This window comes from Myotis daubentonii, chromosome 1 (assembly GCF_963259705.1).
Source record: "Myotis daubentonii chromosome 1, mMyoDau2.1, whole genome shotgun sequence".
Lineage (NCBI taxonomy): Eukaryota > Metazoa > Chordata > Mammalia > Chiroptera > Vespertilionidae > Myotis > Myotis daubentonii.
This window is the reverse complement of record NC_081840.1, coordinates 64,727,866-64,751,626: the sequence shown is the minus strand read 5'-3', so window position 1 is coordinate 64,751,626 and position 23,761 is coordinate 64,727,866. Positions and strand designations below refer to the sequence as shown.

At 40.0% G+C, this 23,761-nt stretch overlaps 1 protein-coding gene across 4 annotated transcripts in view; it reads right to left on the bottom strand.

Annotated features, from left to right (window-relative positions):
- Nucleotides 1-23,761, bottom strand: part of UBR1 (ubiquitin protein ligase E3 component n-recognin 1) — a 145,649-nt gene that overhangs the window by 99,409 nt on the left and 22,479 nt on the right. For all 4 annotated transcript variants that reach the window (XM_059703687.1, XM_059703708.1, XM_059703698.1 and 1 more), the window contains exons 4-12: nucleotides 19,946-20,056; nucleotides 9,885-10,015; nucleotides 7,130-7,268; nucleotides 5,871-5,933; nucleotides 5,473-5,596; nucleotides 5,079-5,186; nucleotides 4,369-4,457; nucleotides 2,152-2,250; nucleotides 1,125-1,282 (exon numbers count right to left, since the gene is read on the bottom strand). In XM_059703687.1, coding sequence (XP_059559670.1) covers nucleotides 1,125-1,282; nucleotides 2,152-2,250; nucleotides 4,369-4,457; nucleotides 5,079-5,186; nucleotides 5,473-5,596; nucleotides 5,871-5,933; nucleotides 7,130-7,268; nucleotides 9,885-10,015; nucleotides 19,946-20,056 — 1,022 coding nt within the window. The remainder of the gene's footprint in view (nucleotides 1-1,124; nucleotides 1,283-2,151; nucleotides 2,251-4,368; nucleotides 4,458-5,078; nucleotides 5,187-5,472; nucleotides 5,597-5,870; nucleotides 5,934-7,129; nucleotides 7,269-9,884; nucleotides 10,016-19,945; nucleotides 20,057-23,761) is intronic.

The following is a 23,761-nucleotide window of genomic DNA, read 5'->3' as shown; positions in this document are numbered from 1 at the left end:
CCACAGTAAAGAGATTTTTACTGTACAGTAGACCAAAAAATGATGAATATACTAATTTAACACTGATAACTATAAGCACTCCATTGGAGTTTTTGTATATTTTTTGTTTGTTTTGCCTAATATACAATTTATGCAGAATTTGTGAATCACAATAGCTAAATGGTGACTTACTACTGAATTCTTCCACCATCTCGACTTGTATTGAAGATGTAATAACATAATAATTTACTGAACTTTAAAGATTTGTACGTCATAATCATATTCAGAAATTGAGGAATTTGAAAAGGTCTGGAAGCATTTTCCTCATCAAGGATCCAAGGCATAATTCCAGAAATCTTTCAAATGTATTTTTAAAATAGATTCAACTATTTCTAGGTTGGTTTGGAAGTCTATTTGTTTCCATCTCTCTATACCCTACAATGTACCCTACATGGTCACTAGAAGAAGGGGACAAAATGTGATTTTTCCCCCTCAGGACTAGAAATAATTATGTCATGGAGCCCTTCATTTTAAATAGCAAACTAAATGAAATATATTTTATCTTAATAGATTCTAAAAGAAAAGAATTTTTTGAAGTTTATGAATTATTTAATAGTTGATATTATAACCCTTATAATATTCACCATTTATTACTAAAATAAATTCCCTTTTAGGTCCAATAATCCCAAGATTTATCATGTGATTTCCATTTTAGTTTAAAAAGAAACTCTCCACTTTCTTCAAGGAGAAAAACTTAAGAAACCACCGATGAATATCAATAACTTGGTTACATGCATGAAAACGGGAGTTAAAACAAAATTCACACCAACTAAATCATCTGAAACTATGCCCGAAGAGACTATACAAGAGGGACAGAACCAAAGTACAGAAGTGGAACTAAGTGGAGATTCATTTACTGACCCTAAGTTACTGTGACAGGCCCCTTTTTTATTAATTTGGTTTTAACTCTATAAGAAGCCTTCACTTAAAACATTTATTGACGTGAGACAGTAAGGGTTCTTTTTACTTCTCATTATAATAAGTGAATCTTAGATAACCAAAAGCATCAGAGGTTTATTTACAAGACAGAACAAATAAGCAGTGTGTTTAATAAGTACCTTCACCTTTTGACTCGAACAACTTACTTTAGATCACATATAACAGCATATACTCGTCCCAATTTGTCCTGGCTATAACCCTGGAAGTTGAATTTGTTGTTCCTATCCAAGTACTCAGGCAAAACTTCTAGCAAAGTTTCAGTAATGACAGAAATAACATTCTGCTCTTCAATAAGATGTCGAGCCTGCAGAATATTTCAAGATGTTGTCTTTAGTATTAACTTATTTGGTTGGTCAGTAAGTCATTTTTAATATGTTTACTGAAGATCAAACACAGTCCTTTGTCTCACAGAACAGCAATTTCTGAGAAGCTATTTTCTAAAAGTAAAAAAATTCCCTATTCCTCAATAACTAGAAAACACCTGTCTGGACACTCCAAACCCATTACTAAGATTATTTATATAATGCTTACCATAGGCAATCATACAACCAACAAAAACAGAACAATCATAGATATACTTCATAACTTCTGTCACATTATTATTTATTATGGCACATCCCCCTAACTCCCAGCCACTATCTCTTCCCATCCCTTTCGCTGGACTTTGAAATGGGAAAGTATAGTTAGCCAAACTGTCCAAAAGAAATAGGAAAAAAAGTAGCACAAAAAGAAAGCAGAATCCTCTACTCTCCTCCCAGTTCTATGCAGCACTATATCTCCCACAATACTGGAGTCATACCCTGCACCTGCTTTATCTTTACTCACCCCAATAACTAAAGGACAACAACAACAAAAAAAGCAAAAAAAAATTGGTATTGAAAAGGCATTGCTCCTACGTTACTCTTAAAACTGAGAAATAAGCTCTGGAATTCACGGATCAGGACTTTAAGACAAAGGTAGTGCCATCATTCCCACTTCACAAGTTACCTTGTCTTTGGATACCATTAATATATTATTCACATGCAGATACCACTTAAGTATTATTCAATTTTCCAGATGAAATTAGCCCAACAAAATGATTTTGACATTGTTTTGAATCAACACTAAGCAAAATTCTTAAAAAACAAAACAAGTTTTACTTAGAAAGATTGCAAAGAAATTATTAATACATACCAGAGTAGGAACAGTAAACATCTGAACTGACAGTGCAGTTATAGAGATACTTCTATCATGATCATCACTGATATATTCTTTCTGCAGCTGTTTATAATACTGAAAGATATAATAAGTAATAAGTGGAGAATCAATTAAAAATGACTACTGAAAACTTAAAAATCCCAATTTTAACAGCTGCTGCAAATCTGTTTCTATATATAAGATGACAAGTATTATAATTCCTATTTCTTGATGGGAAATAATATGGTCAACAAAAATACATTAGAAAGAAAATAATGAACAAGAGACCAAATATGAATTCAACTGCCCAATCTCACAGAGTTGGAAGTAAGAACTATAAAAAATGCAGCCCTTGCTGGTATGTCTGAGTGGTTAGAGCATCAGCCCACTCACCAAAGGGTCACGGGTTTGATTTTTGGTCAAGTATTCAATTCCCCGGGCATGTGCAAGAGGCAACCAATCGATGTGTCTCTCTCACATCTCTTCTTCCCCTCCCACCTTAACTTTCCCTCCCTCCCTCCTACTCTTTCTAAAAATCAATGGAAAAAATATCCTCTGGTGAGGCTTAAAATAAATAAATAGATGTTAAAAACAAACAAACAGCCAAAACCGGTTTGGCTCAGTGGATAGAGCATCGGCCTGTGGACTGAAGGGTCCCAGGTTCGATTCCGGTCAAGGGCATGTACCTTGGTTGCGGGCACATCCCCAGTGGGAGGTGTGCAGGAGGCAGCTGATCGGTGTTTCTCTCTCATTGATGTTTCTGACTCTCTATCTCTCTCCCTTCCTCCTGTAAAAAATCAATAAAATATATTTCTAAAAAACAAAAACAAAAAAAACAAACAAACAACAAAATGCACAAAACACACAAACACAGGGAAAAAATCACAGAGGACTGCAATGGTGCAGTATATCCTTCCTCCAAGCAGGATCTGGGGTAATCGCTAGCAAATTCTATCCCAATGGTATAGGCCATGGCCTATATTCCAAGTACTTATAAACTGATATGAGCCAGAAAACCAACCAATCAGATTCAATCTAGCCTTAAACAGAATGGATGCTGGCTGTACATAATTTCTTATCCATATTGGTGCACACCAGCTGAAAATAAACCCTGACATATTGGGAGACCAAAAATAATACATTCAGTCATGTAGTGTTAGATCCTTGATCTACATATTTAATTTTATCCATTAGAATTCCCATAGATTTAAGAGGTACCCAGTGCATACAAAAAATATCATCTTAGTAAAGAGAACTGATTTTGTATAAGAAAATAATTTCCTTTCAGATTACACATATGGTTCAATATTGTATCTCTAAAGAATTTTAGAAAAATAGAGCTGACAACCTGAATTATCACCTTTTAAGAAACCAAATGTCTTAGTTACTTTTAACAATCTACTTCTAAAATCCAGGGAGTGAAGGATCTTACCCTATAGTACCATTTGCCTTTAACAATCATTATTTCACTTTCTGCTTCCAGTTCTATCCTGGGTCCTACCTCTGCCTTGTTTTAAGTTTTACAGAACTGCCTGCAATTCAATATCAAAGGATCCTAACAAGTAGTTATTGGATACCTAACATAAGGCAAAACAGAACTCTTGCCCATATAATTCCTGCCTCCCTTTAGCATTCTTTTTTTTAAAAAAAACATATATATATATATATATATATATATTTAATTTATTTCAGAGAGGAGGAAGAGGGAGAGAGAGATAGAAACATCAAGATGAGAGAGAATTTTTGATTGACTGCCTCCTGCACACCCCCTACTGGGGATCGAGCCTGCAATCTGGGCATGTGCCCTTGACCGGAATCGAACCTGGGAACCTTAAGTCCACAGGCCGATGCTTCATCCACTGAGCCAAAGTGGCCAGGGCCCTTTAGCATTCTTATATGTTCCTTTTCCCTGCTATGACTTTCAACTAGTCACTTCTATTCTTATTATATTAACAGGCAAATGATTAGAAAGGATGAATGAACGTGATAACTTCCTATTGTTCTGTCTCAGCAAATAATAGGTCATTTCCCACCTTTCTCCTCTCCCAGACTGTTTCCATACTAGCAAATGTGAAAATAAAAAACTGTTTGACAAAGAAATGAATCATAAAATTAAATTCTGGATTCATAATTATCCCCTTTATTTCTATTACTTCATTTACAAAAATGTTTTCTATTTCTGTTTATTGATATCTATTTATAAAGAGCAATTACCTTTACAAATTCCATAGCAAAGAATTTTTTGTATTCCATCTCCATAAAAAAACTGCTGAAGATCAATTCGTGAAGGATCTTACGGGCACCTATAAATCATTTTTGAGGGGAAGTGGGGTAGTATCACCAAGGCAAAAAAAACATTCCAGCTATTAGAAGTGGCAAAATATTATAAAATTATTTCACATGCTAATAGACCTCAAGGACTCAAATATGAGCAGTATTTATTATATTATTTAATAGATAGAATTTAAAATATATACATATATGGCCTTTTTCCTCTTTTTCTGTAGTCTTCTCACTACTTTATCTTACTTCATTCTACCTCTCCCAACATTTCTCCACTCCTTTTCATTCTATTTCACTCAAAACTACTTACTCTTTATTCTTCCCTTTTCCATCCCCTTTAGCCTTTCTCTCTTACCTTTCACTTTTTGTTCTTTGTTTAGATTTACAAAAATTAATATTAGTACAACTTTAATAATGGCACTACATACATATACATACTTCTTTTACTGATCCTGACTAAATGAAAAGGCACTATAATTAAAAGGCAGTATCCACAAGTTTCAACATAGAAGAATACATATTGATTGGTCGATCTTACCTTAATGTTTATCTTATAAACCAAGATCACTGATAATAGTCAACAAAAGAGCTCATAGCTTCCTTTGCTTCATAGCAAACAGCATAAGCAAAGATCCACCTACCTTTATAAAGCTTTGCATCCCAAAGCATTAGCCTGCTGATGAGACAGGGCTTCTCAGAGCCAGGTTCTTCTCTAAGGCATGCTTGGCAAAAGATCTGTCTAAAATCACCTACAAAAAAAAGTCATCACATAATTTTTATTCTTAAACATTTCTCCCAAAAGTATGTTTCCTATAGCATGTGAAAAAATTAACATTAATCTTAGCACATTTGATAACAAGGACAATTCTGTCAACATCATAGAATCAAGAGCCAATAAAATAATATTTACAGTACTTGAAATTCATTTCTGAAAATTAATCAAAATATATTAATAAAAGAAATTTTATTTTATACTTAATATTTTAAATTTGTAGCTATTTAAAAAAAAACCACAGTATTAGACTATATGCTTACTTGAATAGCTCATAATTTTGTTCATCCAGGAGCCAAGACGTAAAGCAAATTTCTGATGAGCCATAACCTCAGAGTGTAAAACTTCTACATGAAGTGGATGTTGAGAGACATTTTCTGAATGACTCTACAAATAAAAGGAATATAAAAGAAAACCCTAATTTTAAAGTTTTGTTTTAACTAAGTAATCTATTCTTTAAAAAATAAATTACATGACTACTGCAGTTCCAAATCTCTGGATCCAAATACATCAACCCTATCTTTACTTAGGATGCAAAACCCATTTCAGCTTAACAATATCCCACAACCGTCGGACCAACTATGAAACCCATTTCAAAAAGATAGTAGTTTTACATGTGCATTCCTCTTATGTTCTCTTTGCCCCTAATTCAGAAAATTACCTTTATATCTTCTTTTGCTTCCTGGCAAGCAGCAAAAGCACCTGCTTTAACAGCCCGACGACCCTAATAATAGACAAACATGAGAACTAAATAGCAGAATGACAATCCAAATCAATTAGTAATATATAGCCCAAAAACCTAATCAGTTCTTAATTATTAATCATTTGTCGACTGCCTAAAAGTTAAAAGATGAACGATAAACACAAATGTTTAACACCTTCGGGTAGCTCCAGAACTTTTAATACCACTAGTAGAGAATTTCTATACTTTAGGATTTTAGATTTCCTGCCTAGCAAGATGTCAGTTCTTTACTTTTTGTAGTGTACTCGATTTCCATCTGATAATAATAACTGAAGTTTAGTAAACTCCTGCTATATGCTTTAAATACTTCTCATGCATAGCCCCAGCCAGTTTGGGTCAGTGGATAATGTTGGCTGGCGGACTGAAGGGTCCCAGGTTTGATTACGGTCAAGGGCACATGCCTGGGTTGCGGGCTTGATCCCGAGTAGAGGGCAATCAGGAAGCGGACAATAGATTCTCTCTCATGATTGATGTTTCTTATCTCTCTCCCTCTCCCTTCCTCTCTGAAATCAATAAAAATAACAAATAAATAAGTAAATAAATAAGTACTTCTCGTGAATAACTCAAAGTTCCTCAGCATGTGTTGCACAATACACTTAAGGTCCACTAGTGGGTGAGAGGTGTGGCCAGGATGTTGTTTCCTCAGCCCTGGAATCACTACACTAATTACTAATGCCATGCTGCTTCTTTCACTATATTACACTCCTCTCTAGGGCAGGACTGTGTTAAACAGTCTTTCTATACACCTGAGGAACTCATTGCTTTGGATGGAAATGAAATAAAAGCTGAGCCATAAATGAATATTATTCTAAAAATAGTTTTAATGAATGTTAAAATCTCAGAAATATACACTTTTAATAATTCACACATTTATTCATTCATTCAATAAAAATTACACAAACGGACTGAAGTTGAGCCAACATTCTTTACTCTTTGCCAAATACATTCAGCCACCTAATTACTTAGACTAAAAGAGGAAAGTTATAGTTATCTACAACTATGATACACACATAGAAAGGTCAAGTTTTAACCAGTTTGTGTAGGATATAAGAAATGGGTGAAAAAGATGGTTGTACCTAACACAATAAATACTAGGGCACTTGGCAAAGGCTCAGTCAACACCTAACTTCCAGGAACTGATATAAGACAGTACAATAATTCAAATGAAGCTCACAAACCTCTTTGTCTATGGCAGTGGTATGCAACTGGGCCTCTGCAAGCTCACAGTCAAGAGCTCTTTGTAGACTGTATATGACATGGTCATATGAATGGTGTTCGTCATTAAAAAGGACACAATAGTATCTTTCATTTTTCTCCCTGTTTAAAAAATAAGATAAGCATTCAGATATTGCAACAAATAAACAAAAGAAAATATGAAAAATAGACTAAAATAATATGACATTTGTACCAAAGCAGCATTGTGTAAGTTCATACATATGAGAAAGTACCACTATAATACTCATATAGAAAATTATTTTAAGTAGTACAGTACTGTGGAATTTTAAAAACCCTAATAAAAGTATTACCTTTTCCATGTCTTTTTCCCAACTTTTTTTAATCACTTCCAGATACAGATTATTATTATCATCAGTTTATTTTTTTTAACTTTCTTAAAATATATTTTTATTGATTTCAGAGAGGAAGGGAGAGGGAGAGATAGAAACATGAATGAAACAGAATCATTGATTGGCTGCTTCCTGCACTCCCCCTACTGGGGACCGAGCCTGCAACCCGGGCATGTGCCCTGACGGGGAATCTAACCGTGACCTCCTGGTTCACAGGTCGATGCTCAACCACTGAGCCACCATGGCTGGGTGTAGATTATTATTGTCAGTTTAGTGGCAGGAACACATTGAAAGAGGAAGGGAGAGGGAGAGAAAGAAACATCAATGATGAGAGAGAATCACTGATTGGCTGCTTCCTGAACGCTCCCCACTGGGGATTGAGCCTGCAATCCGGGCATGTGCCCTGACTGGGAATTGAACCATATCTCCAGGTTCATGGGTTGATGCTCAACCACCGAGCCACACTGGCGGGGCCATCAAATATTTTTTAATCTTAAAGGCCTGGGCTAAAGGGAGACACTGTCCCCAAGTCCCTACCTTTGTTCACAACCTCCTGGGAACCTGAAGTTGGTCCAGACCAGGGTCATGGTTTTAATACCACTCTTCTTAACTTCTCATCTTGACAAAGGAAGAAATGCCTCAGACTCAGAACCTTCAAGCAGGCAATAATACTAACATTTTAATAACATTTAGTTCTTACTGAATTTATTTTTGTTTTACCTTATATTTCTGATTTTACAGTACATTTAAGTTTTTTTAAGTATATAGACTTAAAGTGCAGGCACTACCATTTGACTGAATGAGGGGCCTTATAGACATTTGGGTGGCTTAGGCTTTTAGACTTGTTGATATGACAATGCCTCTTCCATCTCTAAGAAGAGTATAATGTCTACATTTGAGAGTGGTGTGAGGATCTTATAAAACATGTGAAAATAGTTGTCATGGGCTACACAAATTTAGATGTTATCAGTTTTCAACAGTTTATATAATATGCTTTTACAATGCGCTCAATTATTAATCCTCATAACTCTAAGAGGAAGATTTTCTTGGGCCTCTTATAGCTTAGGATATGGAAGCTCAAAGGATTTCTTCATGGTCACAATGCCAATAGGCAGTGAGAAGGACAGAGCTCAGATATGTGAATGTGAAGTCCGATGCTGCCTCCATACACATCCACACTCAAGCAACTTTCCCTTTTTAGGCAGGCAGATTGCTAACTAGTATTTTGTTGACCAACACAATTCTTATACGAGTTTAACTGATGCTATCACATATTTGAAATTAAAACCTTTGTGGACATAATCTCTGATGACCTGTATTTTCCTTAGCAGTTTATGGCTCAGCAAGAGTAAAACAATGTTTATTGTCTTTATAAACTTAAATTCTTAATTTTCTCTCCTAAAATAAAACAAACCATAAAACCTAGTAAATTCAAAGAAGAATAATATATTTGTGATTAGATTTACCCACAAGGCCCAAATTATATCTTCATATCAGGTCTGGAATCCGCTTTTGTATTTGTAAGTTAAGAGCAAATATTATAGTCTTGGAAAGACTTATTTATGCCTATTAGGAATTCCTGGATTTGGGGCTTAAAGATGTTCAATATCTATAACTGAAATAATCCTAGATACCAAAGCACAGGGCAAAGGGCCAATTCCTAATTCCTGCCAACAAGCGTATTTTATTGTTGTTGTTTTTTAAATGTACAACAACCCACCTGAGGAACACATTGAGAGAGGGAGAGGGAGAGAGAGATAAAAAAATCAATCAATGATAGGAGAGAATCACTGATCAGCTACCTCCTGCATGCCCCTGACTGGGAATTGAGCCCGCAATCTGGGCATGTGCCCTGACTGAGAATCGAACCATGACCTTCAGGTTATACTCAACCACTGAGCCACACTGGCCGGGCCATCAAACATTTTTTAATCTTAAAGACCTGGGCTAAAGGGACAGACACTGTGCCCAAGTCTCTACCTTTGTTCACAAACCTACTGGGAGCCGGGAAGTTGGTCCAGGCCAGTATCAAACTGGGCAACTTACTTCCCTACTGGTATAAGTGGCTGCTAGGGACTTATAAATCATTTAGAACATAACCCTGCAAATAGATTTTTTGGTTTGTTTTTTTCTTAAAAATCAGAAGATTCTGACTAGGTTCTTCTTTTTTGGTTTAACTTCTGTTAGCACCTAGCAGAACATCTCATATAAATGGACATTTTAAAAGTATTCCAAAAGACGATTCTCTATAAAATTTGCATTAATGGTAATAAATTAAGCAGTAAATAACAAAAACATTCTTCCAACACTTATTTTGCAATATAAATAACAATCACTAAAACTTACAGCTTTTGAAAAATTTCCCCACCTTATTTGGAGTTCAGAAGGCAGTTCTTTTTCCTCTTCCCATATAGTCATTTCTACAATGTATTTTATCACTGAAGGGAACATTTTCCTGGCTTGGGCAATTACCTCTTCATTCAATGAACAACGTAAATTCTGTAAGAAAGCAGAGAAAAACACACTACCAACATTGTATACAAATAAAATGGATAAAGAAGATAGTGTTATTAATTTATAATTATGTATATTTATTTTTTTAAGATTTTTAAATTGATTTTCTTTTTTTAGAGAAAGGAAGAGGGAGAGAAAAAGGGAAACATCAACGAGAGAGCAAAACGTCAATTAGCTGCCTCCTGCATGCCCCCTACCAGGGATTGAGCCCAAAACCTGAGCATGTGCCCTGACTGGGAATTGAACCTGCAACTCTTCGGTGCATGGGATGACACTAAACCAAGTGAGCCACACCAGCCAGGGCTATAATAATCTATAATAATAAAAACATAATAATAATAAAAGCATAATATGCTAATTAGACCGGACAGCCAAATGGCCTTCAGGGCCACCTTTCTGACGAAGCCGGGGCTGCAAGGGCAGAGCCCCTTGCGTGAATTTCGTGCATTGGGCCTCTAATGAATTTTAATAAGTTCATTACACCATCCTCCAGGAATAAAATTGAGTTGACCTCAAGTAAGTTGCTATTTATATAAGTTTAGTTTAACTCCTTGTGGCCAAGTCAGTGCTACAGATAACAGAAAGGAAGGAGACAGGACCATGCCCCTCTTCACCCCCTTTTAGTGATGCTCTGCCATATGAATGTTCTCTGCCTTTCTGAGTAGCCTAACTATGATAATATCAGAGAACTACTGGTTATCTCTTATAATTTACAAAAATCTTTCTCACACCCTGGCCAATGTGGCTCAGTTGGGCGTCATTCCATGCACCAAAAGGTTCATGTTTCGATTACTGGTCAGCGTACATGCCTGGGTTGTGGGCTAATCAGTGGGGAGCATGCAGGAGACAGAACGATGTTACACTCTCACATCAAGATTTCTTTTCTCCCTTCCTCTCGCTCTAAAAATTGATAAAGTATTCTTTAAAACTGATTCCCATAGCCACTCTGTAAGAAAGGCAGAGAATTAATGACATTTAAAGGATAAGGAACCCATCCAAGGTCAAAGAGCCTATAAATAGGAGCAAGACTAAAACCTGGGTCTTTTGATTCCCATAAAAAACTTTTTATTACAGAACATCATCTCCTTAATAAAAGGCTTGTTCAAACCAATCAGCTAAAAAAATAATGCATCCAAATGCTCTGTATCATAAGCCATTATGGAAATGCAAATCAAAATCACAATGATATACCTCTTCACACCTGTTAGGATGAGTATAACGAAAAAGGCAAATAATAACAAGTGTTGGCCAGGATGTGGAAAAATGTGAACCCTTACACTACTGGTAGAAATATAATGGTGCAGCCAATTAGGAAAACAGTCTAAGAGGTGTCCAAAATGTTAAGCATTGTTAACATATGACCCAGCCATTCCACTCCTAGGTATCTATCAAAGAGAAATTTAAAAATGTCTGCACAAAAACGTATACACAAATGATCATAGTAGCATTATTCTTAATAGCCAAAAAGTGGAAACACCCCAAAAGTCCATCAACTGATAAATGGATAAATAATACGTGGTATATATCTATATATTGGAATATTACTTGGTCATAAAAAGGAATGAAGTACATGCTACCACATGGATAAACCTTGAAAACATGCTAGGTGAAAGAAGCCTATCAAATATTATATCTTCCCATTTATAAAATACCAGAGGCCTGGTGCACGGATTCATGCACTGGTGGGGCCTCTCAGCCTGGCCTATGGGGACTGGGCAGAAACCGCCTCTCCAACATCCCCCAAGGGGTCCCAGATTGCGACAGGGTGCAGGCCAGGATGAGGGACCCCACTGGTGCACGAACAGGGCTGGGGAGGGACTGTGGGAGGGCTCCAGGGCGTGTCCAGCCCTGTCTCGCCCAGACCCAGCAGCAAGCTAACCTATAAGTCTGAGCATCTGCTCCCTGGTGGTCAGTGCACATTATAGTGACTGGTCAAACGAATGGTCAGACACTTAACATATTAGGCTTTTATTATATAGGCTGTCCAAACTTGGCAAAACTACAGAGACAAATTAATTGCCGAAGGCTGGGAAGTTTGTAAAAATTGAATGACTGGTTTCTTTGGAGATGATAAAAATCCTATCCTATCTAATAAAAGAGAAACATGGTAATTGGCTTACGACCGCTACCCTTCCCATTGGCTAATCAGCAAGATATGGAAATTAACTGCCAGCCAAGATGGCGGCCGGCAGCCAGGCAGCTTGAAACTAACATGAGGCTTGCTTGCTTCAGTGACGGAGGACTCCAACGTTCCCCGCCTGCCGCTGCAGGTCTCTGAGCTGCAACTCTAAGCAACTATGTAACAAATATAGAAGCTAAACAAAACCCCAGAAACCTGCTTTAGTCCGCTGGGCTTCAGCCAGCAGGATCACAACATTGTAAACAAAGGCCAGAAACCTACTTTCAGCAGCGGAGGCCTAAGAGCTGGAGCCAAGCCTCAGAGCTAAAGCTGGCCCAGAATAAAAAAGAAAAAAAAAAGAAAAAAAGGAGCAGTTGGGAGCTTCAGTTACCCCCAGCCTGAAAACAGCCCTCAGCCCCTCACCCAGACTGGCCAGGCACCCCAGTGGGGACCCCCACCCTGAAGAGTGTGTGACCAGCTGCAAACAGCCATCATCCCCTCATCCAGGCTGGCCAGGCACCCCAGTGGGGACCCCCACCCTGATCCAGGACACCCTTCAGGGCAAACCAGCTGGCACCCACCTGTGCACCAGGCTTCTACCCTATATAGTAAAAGGGTAATATGCCTCCAGCACTGGGATCAGCGTGACAGGGGGCAGCACCCAAATTGCCTGATCGCCCTGTGGCTCTGTGTGTGACGGGGGGTGGGGCCACAACCTCCCTATCCACCCTGCTCTGTGTGTGACAGGGGAAGGTGCCCCAACCCCCTGATCACCCCTGCTCTGTGCCTGATAGGGGGGAGCTCCCCAACCCCCTGATCGCCCTGCGGCTCTATGTGTGACAGGGTGCGGCGCCCCAACCCCCTGATCGGCCCTGCTCTGTGTGTGACAGGGTGCGGTGGCCCAACACCCCCCACCCCCTCCCGCCACAGGCCCTGCTCTGTGTGTGATGGGGTAGAGCCATAACCTCCCCATCGGCCCTGCCCTGAGTGTGAGAGTGGCGGCACCCCAACCCCCTGATCGGCCCTGCTCTGTGAGTGATAGAGGGCAGTGCCCCAACCCCCTAATGGGCCCTGCTCTGTGCGTGACAGGGGGCAACGCCCCAACCCCCTGATTGGCCCTGCTCTGTGCGTGACAGGGGGAAGTGCCCCAACCCCCTGATTGGCCCTGCTCTGTGCGTGACAGGGGGTGGCGCCGCAACCTCCCCATCAACCCTGCCTTGAGTGTGACAGGGGACGGTGCCCCAACCCCCCAATCAGCCCTACCCTGAGCGTGACTGAGGGTGGCATCACAACCTCCCGATCGCCCTGCTCTGTGCATGACAGGGGGCGGCGCCCCAACTCCCCAATCGGCCCTGCTCTGAGCCCGACCAGGGGCTGCACCTAGGGATTGGGCCTGCCCTCTGCCACCCGGGAGCAGGCCTAAGCCAGCAGGTCGTTATCTCTCGAGGGGTCCCAGACTGCGAGAGGGCACAGGCCGGGCTGAGGGAACCCCCTCCCCCCCGAGTGCACAAATTTTTGTGCACCGGGCCTCTAGTGTTCTATAATTGATTATGCTGACCGTTACAACTCTATGAATACAGTAAGAAACCATTGAATTATACACTTTAAATGGATGAATTTTCTTATATGGTATGCAAGTTGTAACACAATAGCGTTATTTAAACCAGTGGTTCTCAATCTTGGCTGCACATTAGAATCACCTGGGAATCTTTTTAAAATCCTGATTTCTGGGCCTCATCCTCTGGAAATTCTGTTTCTTTGTTACTAATGTTGTAGCCCCACCCCATAACAAAGAAACAGAATTTCCGGAGGATGAGGCCCAGAAATCAGGATTTTAAAAAGATTACCAGGTGATTCTAATGTGCAGTCAAGGTTGAGAACCATTGATTTAAACAAAGACTCAAACAGAAAAGAAAAGAAAAAAATCATAGTAGCTCTTTAAGATAAAAAAAAAAGAAATCCAGTGGAAATCCAGTATAAACTTGTGAGACACCTGGACAGTGTTGGCGAATAATTGAATTAATTCCTTGGTGGTATTGGAGAAAAACACAAAGAACTGCATATTAACAAATAGTAACTCTTCTGTTTCAGAAATATGAGATGTTTTTCCATTTATTTAGATATTTTAAAATTTCTTTCAACAATATTTTGTAGTTTTCAGAATATAAATTTCATACTTTTCTTCAATTTATTCCTAAATATTTTATCTCTTTGATACTATAATATATGGAATTTTTTCATTAACTTCATTTTCAGAGTATTCATTACAATGTATAGAAATACACGTAAGTTTTTGTTTTTTAATAAGAAACTTTTTTGCTTCTTTTTCTTTTTTTTTATTGATTTCAGAGGAAGGAAGAGGGGGAAATAGAAACATCAGTGATGAGAGAGAATCACTGATCAGCTGCCTCCTGCACACCCCTTACTGGGGATCGAGCCCACAACCCAGGCATGTGCCCTTGACCGGAATCGAACCCAAGACCCTTCAGTCCGCGGGCTGACATTCTATCCACTGAGCCAAACTGGCTAGGATGAAATACAAGTAATCCTATACAATGAAAGCCTAATATGCTAAGTGGCCAGTTGTCTGTTCAACCAATCAAAGTGTAATCTATACTAATAAAGAGCTAATATGCTAATGGTTGGGACACCATAGTGGGTAACGACCACACCATTAGCATATTAGCTGGGGCGTTGCTCCAGATTTGGGGCGGAAGCAGGTAGGTGCCTGGAGGAGGCGAGACCATCCCATGCCAGGGAGGACAGGGGTGAGAGCCCATAGTGCCCCCCTCACCAGTCCTTTGCAACCCACCGCTCACACTCTGAGTGCCCTGTGGCCCACCTGCCAGGGGAAGGAGCATAGTGCAGCAGGTGGGAAGCTTCCACGCTCTCCTCCGGTGCCATGATGGGGTGGAGCTGCCATGTTGCTCCCGAGATTGGGAGGAAGTGGGGAGGCACCTAGAGAAGGTGGGACCAACCTGTGGCGATTTGAGGGACTGAGAGCGGGGCTTAAAGTGGCCAGAGAAGGCCAGAGGATTTGGGGGCTGGGCCAGGCACGCTGGAGCTCGGCGTGGACAGGTTCGGTGTCAAGGCAGGGCTGCAGGTGGGTGAGCGGTGCCGCGTGATTTCGCGCGCTGGGCTCCTAGTATGCTAATCATATACTAAGGCCACTCAACCGCTTGCTATGACGTGCACTGACCACCAGGGGCAGATGCTCCGACCAGTTAGTTAGCTTGCTGCTGGGGTCCGGCCGATCAGGACTGAGCGAGTTGGACCGGACATGCCCTAGAGCCCTCCTGAGGGCCCTCCCCATCTGGCCAACCTCCCACATCCCGCTCTGGCCCCGATTGTGCACCGGTGGGGTCCCTTGGCCTTGCCTGTGCCCTCTCACAATCCAGGACCCCTTAGGGGAACTCGGAGAGCCGGTTTCCACCCGGTCCCGCAGGCCAGGCTGAGGAACCCCACTGGAGCAAGAATTCATGCACCAGGCCTCTAGTTTTTATATAATTATCTTTTTTTAAAAAAAAATTTTTTTAATATATTTTATTGATTTTTTTACAGAGAAGAAGGGAGAGGGATAGAGATTAGAAACATCGATGAGAGAGAAACATCAATCAGCTGCCTCATGCACACCCCTACTGGGGATGTGCCCGCAACCAAGGTACATGCCCTTGACTGGAATCAAATCTGGGACCCTCAGTCCGCAGACCGACGCTCTACCCACTGAACTAAACCAGTCAGGGCTATATAATTATCTTATATCCTATAATCTTGCTGAACGGATTTATTAGTTCTAATTATTTTTTAATAGATTCCTTAGGATTTCCTATATATTTTATATAAATCATGTCATTTGTAAATGGAGCTAGTTTTACTTCTTCCTTTCCAATATGAATGCCTTTTATTTCTTTTTTCTTGACAAACTGTCCTGGCTAGAACCTCAATATAATAGTGAATAGATGTAGCAAGAACGGAATCTTTGTCTTCTTCCTGATGTTAAGGAGACAGTATCCTATATAATAAAAGAAAAACATGTAAATTGACCATCCCTCCGCTACACTCACCAGCCAATCAGGAGCAAGTATGCAAATTAACCCAATAAAGATGGCGGGTTAATTTGCATAAACAGGCACTGGGCGGAGAGCAGAGTGGGAGAGCTGGCAGCTTGGGGGGCCGTGGTTCCCTCGGTTGCTCCCCCAAGCTGCTGGGTGGAGAGCCGAGTGGGAGAGCTGGCTGAGAGTGGAGCGGCTTGGGGAACTTGGCTCCCCAAGCCGCCAGACGGAGAGCAGAGAGGGAGAGCTGGCAGCTTGGAGGACTTGGCAGAGTGAGAGGCAGTGGGATGGAGACAGAGCAGGAAGAGAAAACCAAGAGCACGGGGAGCACCAGGAATTCTGGGAATAGTAGTTCTGTTGGCAGCCCCAGGACCTAAAGCCGAAGCCCACAGCACAGGGAGCACCAGGAATGCTGGGAATCGGAGTTCTGGTGGCAGATGGATCTCCTAGGCACTACAGCAAAGTGAGCCTGGAGCAAGTTACTGTCACGGTGGGAGATGGAGGGAAAGCAAAGGTGAGAGACATAAGTAAAATCAGAGTGTCCAGGAAAAATTAAAGGGAAGATATCCTAAAACTTCCAGGAAATCTCCACCAATAAAGCAAAGAAAAAAAAAGGTGCCTCAATTACTCTGTGAGCAACAAACCAAACTGGGTTGGGTGGTCTCAGACAATTCGCTCATATGATTGCAAAGACAGACAGAAACTCCCGGATTGGAGAGGGCTCCCCTGAGAGCACCTAGATTGGAGAGGGTGTAGGTCGGGCTGAGGGACCCACCCCCAGTGCACGAATCTTCGTGCACCGGGCCCCTAGTCCAGTATAATTACAGCTTTGAGTTTTTCCTAGATGCCCTCTATCAGGTTGAGGAAGTTCTCTTCTATTAATTTTAAGTCTTTTTTATCATGAAATAAAAAATGTTGGAATTAGTGAAATGCTCTTGCTGCATCTTTTGTGATGATCACATGGTTTAATTTTTTATTCTATAGTGGGGCTTTGACTTACGAGTTTAATTCGTTCCGTGACGGAGCTCGTAACTCAAATTACTCGTATATCAAATCATAAAGTGAACGCGAGTGAGACACGTGATGCTGGGCTGATGTTGTGGCATTCACTGTGACGTTCGCTATGCCAACTAGTGGTGGGGTATCTGAAGCTGGCTCGTAACCCGAATTTTAGCTCGCAACTCAAAGCAAAAAATTGGCCGAGAGACGGCTCGTATCTCGAAAAACTCATTAGTCGGGACACTCGTAAGTCAAGGCCCCACTGTATTTATATGGTATATTGCATTGACTGATTTTCAGGTGTTAAGCTATGGACTGCATTTTACATCAGATGATGCTCATTATGCCACATCAACCCACTATTAGCAGCGATTCATGACTGGCTTCAGGAATGACAGCATGATACCTCCATTGTAAAGTTTCATTTTTTTCTCTTATGACTATCAAGTAATCTATGAGATGACAATTTAGAACCATGTGAATATTGTTCCTTATCAAGTCAAGTCTCAACGGTTTTCACATCCAGTAATGATCCTTATTTATCATATACTAGTGGCCTGGTGCAGAACACTTCTCCAGTCCGAGACTCTTTGGGGGATGTCCAACTGCTAGTTTAGGCCTGATCTTGGGCATCGGGTCTAAACCGACAGTCGGACATCCCTCTCACAATCCGGGACCGCTGGCTCCTAACTGCTCACCTGCTTGCCTGCCTGATCGCCCCTAACTGCGCCCCCTGCCAGCCTGATCACCCCTAACTGCCCCTAGCTGCCCCCTCTTGCCAGCCTGGTTGCCCCCAACTGGCCCCCCTGCTGGCCTGGTCACCCCAACTGATCTTCCCTACAGGCCTGGTACCCCCCAACTGCCCTCCTCTGCTGGCCTGGTTGCCCCTCTCTGCTCCCCTCTGCCAGCCTGGTCACCTACAACTGCCCCCCTGCTGGCCTGGTTGCCCCTCACTGCCCCCCTGCTGGCTTGGTAGCCCCTCACTCTCACTGCCCCCCCTGCCGGCCTGGTTGCCCCACGTAGCCTGCTGTTTGGTCGTTATTGTGAGGGTGTCCTGACCAATTTGCATATTACCCTTTTATTGTATAGATTTCCTTAGGGCTTGCAAAATGTTGATTTTTGTTATTCTAGTATCCTTTTTCTATTATCTGGTATTCGTCTAAAAAAAAAAGCTTTGCCCTAGCCAGTTTGGCTCAGTGACCAGAGCATTGACCTGTAGACTAAAGGGTCCTGGGTTTGATTCTGGTCAAGGGCACATGCCCCATTGTAGGTTCAATCCCCAGAAGGGGGTGTGCAGGAGGCGTGCAGGAGCAGATGATCAATAATTCTCTCTCATCATTGATGTTTCTCTGTCTCTCTCCCTTCCTCTCTGAAATCAATAAAAATATATTTATAAAAGAAGAGCTTTGCCTCATCAACTGAAAATACTCGTTTACCATGAAACACAATTCCTACCAACTTTTAAAGAATTGATACAATAATCACTACGATGACAACAAACTTCATCTTTCTATTTTTCCTTTCTCATATATGTTTCATGGGTTTTTATATCTTTAATATGAGTTGATGAATTATTGCGGTTATTTGTTATTATTTTTTGATGCTACAATTGTCCAACTCAGGTCAATGGAAGTCCTTTTAAGTTGTGTTCTTCTTTTGACATAAACCCATCCTTATAAGCTTATGTATTCCCTAAGGCCTGGAATCTAGTATTTTCACAGCAATCCCTGATCGCATTTAATGGAAAATGATACTTAAAGAGATCAAAAGCTGGGCCCTAGGGGTGTTCACTGCTTTAGCATTATCTGGAACAGTTTAAAGAGTACAAAAACTCCTTATTCTTAAAGTTTTGAAAGGAATTCCTCTGTGAAGCTATTTGAACACTAGGAGCCTGTTGCATGAAGATTCGCGCACCTGGCTGCCAACACCGGTTTTTCTCTGGCACCTGGGACCCAGGCCTTTGGTCCGGCCCCAGTGGAGAAGCCAAGCCTCTTCAGTCTTCAGTCCAGCTGGAGCCTCCAGTCTTCACGCCACACCTGCATATGCAAATTAACTGCCATCTTTGTTGGGTTAATTTGCATAGTCACTCTGATTGCCTGGTGGACATAGCGGAGTGACACCAATTTGCACGTTTCTCTTTAATTAGTTTAGATGGCATTTTTAAAAAAGTATTGTCTCGTGACAATTTTCTGAATTTCTTCAAAGCTTACAAATATTTCAGGTGTTCTGTTTATTAATAAGTTGGCATTTTATATTGTTTGATAAAGTAATCCATTTTCAAATGTATAGTCATATAAAGAGTTTTTTTATAATGCTTACAATTCCTTCTGTAATTGTATCATTATTTCCTCATTCTTCTTTCTTATGTACAACTGAGTTGGCTCACTTCTTTTTTTTCTTGATTAGGATGTATAGTGAATAATCAATTTGTTGACTCTTTTTAAGGAAAGTAATTATTAAATTTATGTGTCAGTTCTTCAGTTTCCTAATTTATTACATTTGGCTTCTAACAATAATTACTTACATTTGTTCTTTTAAGCTTAAATATGTATTGTTCACTCTTATCAAATTGACTGCTTAACAAAAAGTATTCTGAGTTATCTTTTCATTATGAATTCACTATTAGGATTCTCAATGGAATTCAGTTTAACCCATACACAAAACATTTATTTCTATCCAATTTCAGCAAGCTTAAAGTAGTTAGCATTTTTTATTTAAAAAAACAAAAACAACTAATATTCTTACCTCTTTTGTAGTAGCTGCTGCTCCAGGTTCATGACTTATACAAAAAGGGCCAGTTTTCCATGCCTCGGTGTCTCCACAGTCACAAAATCCTCCTCCACTAGAAGTATGCATCTAAGAAATGAAAAATGAGTTTGTCTTGATTTCAAAACGTATTACAAAGCAAGGAAGAATGACACAGATAACTCAAATAATAAATGTTCCCTAATACTTCTACCTTAATTGTGTTTAATGTAATGGAAACTGGATATGTAAAAAACCTGAATACTAACCACAACAAAAATGTACCTTCAAATTTGAAAAATTTTTGAAATATACTCTAATTTTTAATAATAGTTTTTAAATTTTTCTACTAATGGAGAACAGATTGTGTAGTGTGCAAAAAAAAATCTACACAATTCCCAGAATGCTTAAGTAATGCAATTTTCTAATTAAACAGACACTTTAAAATAATTACAATGATACTTATATATTGTACTTAAGAAATGTAAAAAGTATTTTCATCTATTTGGTGTCCTATAGCAACTAAAATGATTTACATTTTTCCTTTGAGAGTTCTTGCAAAAAAAATTAAATAAAATATATTAAGCCAGATAAAGAATGACAATGGCCTGATTTTGAATTCCCTGACTGGGAATTGAACCATGACCTCCTGGTTCAGGGGTTGATGCTCAACAACTGAGCCACACTGGCTGGGTACCTAATGTTGTTCTTGAGTTATTTGTGCCAACTTACATTCCCATTAAAAGGATATATTTCGGAGTTGATCACACTGGGTGAGTTTTTCTGTTACTCATGGGCCCTTTTATTGTGTCAGGGCACATGCCCAGGTTAAGGGCTCAATCCCCATTAGGGGCATGCAGGAGGCAGCTGATCAATGATTCTCTCTCACCACTGATGTTTGTATCCCTCCCTCCATCTCCTTTCCTCTCTCGGAAGTCAATAAAAATATATTAAAAACAAAACAATATTAGGCAAAAATTATCAAAATTTTAAATGTATATACTGTTCAATCCAGAAAATCTACTTCTAAGAATCTAGCCTTAGGCATTCTTGAATATATACACTGAACTATATGAAAATAAAGACATATGTACACTTCAATATTTGTTGATCAGTGAAAAACTGAAAATAATATAATTGTTTACACAAAGTGGACGAGTTAAATATATAATGATATATTCCCACAAAGGAATACATGCACAATTAAATAAGGCAAGAGTAGGGATGAAAGACACAAATATAAATACATCATTGTCATTTAGTAAATATAGAGACATACACAGGAATGGAACAGAAAAAAAGAACATTATTATATGTATCAACATAGAATTACACCCATGATATACTGTTAATTTAAAAACAAGTAGCAAAATAGAACATACAGTAGGATCCCATTTATATATACACACACACAATACCTCTCTAAATATATAAACATATGTATGTCTGTGTGCATATTTGTAAATACATGTTTATAGATAAAAAAGATCTGTAAGGATGTACAGTAAAGTGTGTTTAGTTTAACAAAGAAAGTACAAGGGGGCAGAAAGACAAATATAATTTTTATTTATAATCTTCTGTATTATTTGAAATTTTAAAAGGTAAGTTTTATTATATTGCCTAGGTAAATAAACATTTTTTAACACTGTGTGTTTCAAAGATAATCCTCCTATATAATAAAAGCCTAATATGCCAAGTGTCTGGTCGTCTGGTCATCAGTTCAACTAATCAAAGCATAATATGCTAATGATATGCTAAGGCAGCTCAACTGTTCACTATGACAGGCACTGACCACCAGAGGGCAGACAGTCGGCCAGTAGTCTGACCAGTAGGTTAGCTTGCTGCTAGGGTCCGGCCTATCAGAACTGAGCGAGATAGGCCGGACACTCCCTGGAGCCCTCCTGCGATCCCTCCCTGGCTGGTCAACCTCCTGCGTCCCTCCCTGGCCCCAGTTGTGCACTGGTGGGGTCCCTTGGCCTGGCCTGTGCCCTCTCACAATCCTGGACCCCTCGGGGGATGTTGGAGAGCCAGTTTCTGCCCAATCCCACAGGCCAGGCCAAGGGACCCCACTGGTGCACGAATTTTGTGCACCGGGCCTCTAGTCTATATAATAAAAGCCTAAGCAACTTTATGGTGGAATAACCAGAATGACCGGTTGCTATGATGCGCACTGACCATCCGGGGGCAGACACTCAATGCAGGAGCTGCCTCCTGGTGCTCAGTGTGCTCCCACAAGGGGAGTGCCGCTCAGCCAGAAGCCGAGCTCATGGCTGGCTAGCATAGCGGTGGAGGCAGAAGCCTCTCCCGCCTCTGTGGCAGCGTTAAGGAGCAGTGATCTGAGTGGTAAAGAGCAGTGAGCAGGCAGGCAGTAAGGAGTGAGGGATCCCAGACTGCAAGAGGGATGTCCGCCTGCCAGCTTAGGTCTGATCCTCTGAGGCAGTGGTTCTCAACCTGTGGATCGCAACCCCTTTGGGGGTCAAACGACACTTTCATAGGGGTCGCCTACATACATCCTGCATACCAGACATTTACATTACAATTCATAACAGTAGCAAAATTACAGTTATGAAGTAGAAACGAAAACAATTTTATGGTTGGGGTCATCACAACCTGAGGAACTGTATTAAAGGGTAGTGGCATTAGGAAGGTTGAGAACCACTGCTCTGAGGGTTCCTGGACTGCAAGAGGGTGCAGGACGGGCTGAGTGACCACCACCCCAGTGCACAAATTTCATACACCGGGCTTCTAGTATGTATATAAATTCTCATTATGTAAGATTACAACAGGCTGATGTTAAAATAGACTGAGATAGTTATTTTTATAATTAAATCTTAGATATCACCAGCTCTGCCTATGATTTAGTGCTTTTGATCCTAACACTTTATTTCCACACATACTTGTTGAAAGCCTCTATGTCCCAAGTACCATGACAGACATAGGAGGTATAAAGTATATGAGATCTGGACCTTGTCCTGGAGAGCTTATAGTCAGGTAGGGATGAAAGACACAAATATAAATACATCACTGTCATTTAGTAAATATAGAGACATACACAGAAGCGGAACAAAGAAAAAAGAACATTGTTAGTGAGCTTTGTTTTCTTCTCCAAGTTTATTCTAATTGACTCTAGAATGTGTTCCAAAAAGGAGTGCCAAGATTACAAGCCGGCTTGGTTTTCAGTATTAACTTCCAAGATGCAAGAAGACCCTAGTTAGGTGAACTCAGCTACTATTTTGGTTCTACTTGATCAAAGTCATATTATTCTGATCTTGGCTACTTAAAATTTATTCTACTCTTCAAATCAAAGACCTTGGTCCTGTCAGCAAGAACAACTGCAAAATAAACTGCCAAATGCCTTGTTCCTATTATCCAGGATGATAGCAAAGTAAAGTAGCAATGCAAAGGTATTCCATATTCACCATTCCAAAATAAGGTAAGAGAAACAACATTAAGAACAATAAAATAATTTCATTTCAATAGTGATGGTAAAAGTATTTTAAAAGTCGGGTTCAGTTATAAAGTTTCTATTAAGAGGGTTCTGCAGGTCCTGCAGGTTTCTGGATTGCTGACTGTACTACATTTGGTATAGTTCTTTCCTATAGCAATTTGGAAAAATGTATTAAGAACCTTTAAAAGTTCTTTAAAAAAATAGAACTAAAATTATTTTTTAGAGCAGTTGGTTTAAAGAAAAATTGAGCAGAAAATATCAAGTTTATATATAGTCCTTCTTCCCCTAATCCTAGAGTGTTTCCTGTATTATTAAGAACTTGCATTAGTGTGGTATATTTGTTACAATTGAGGAGTATAACCAATGAT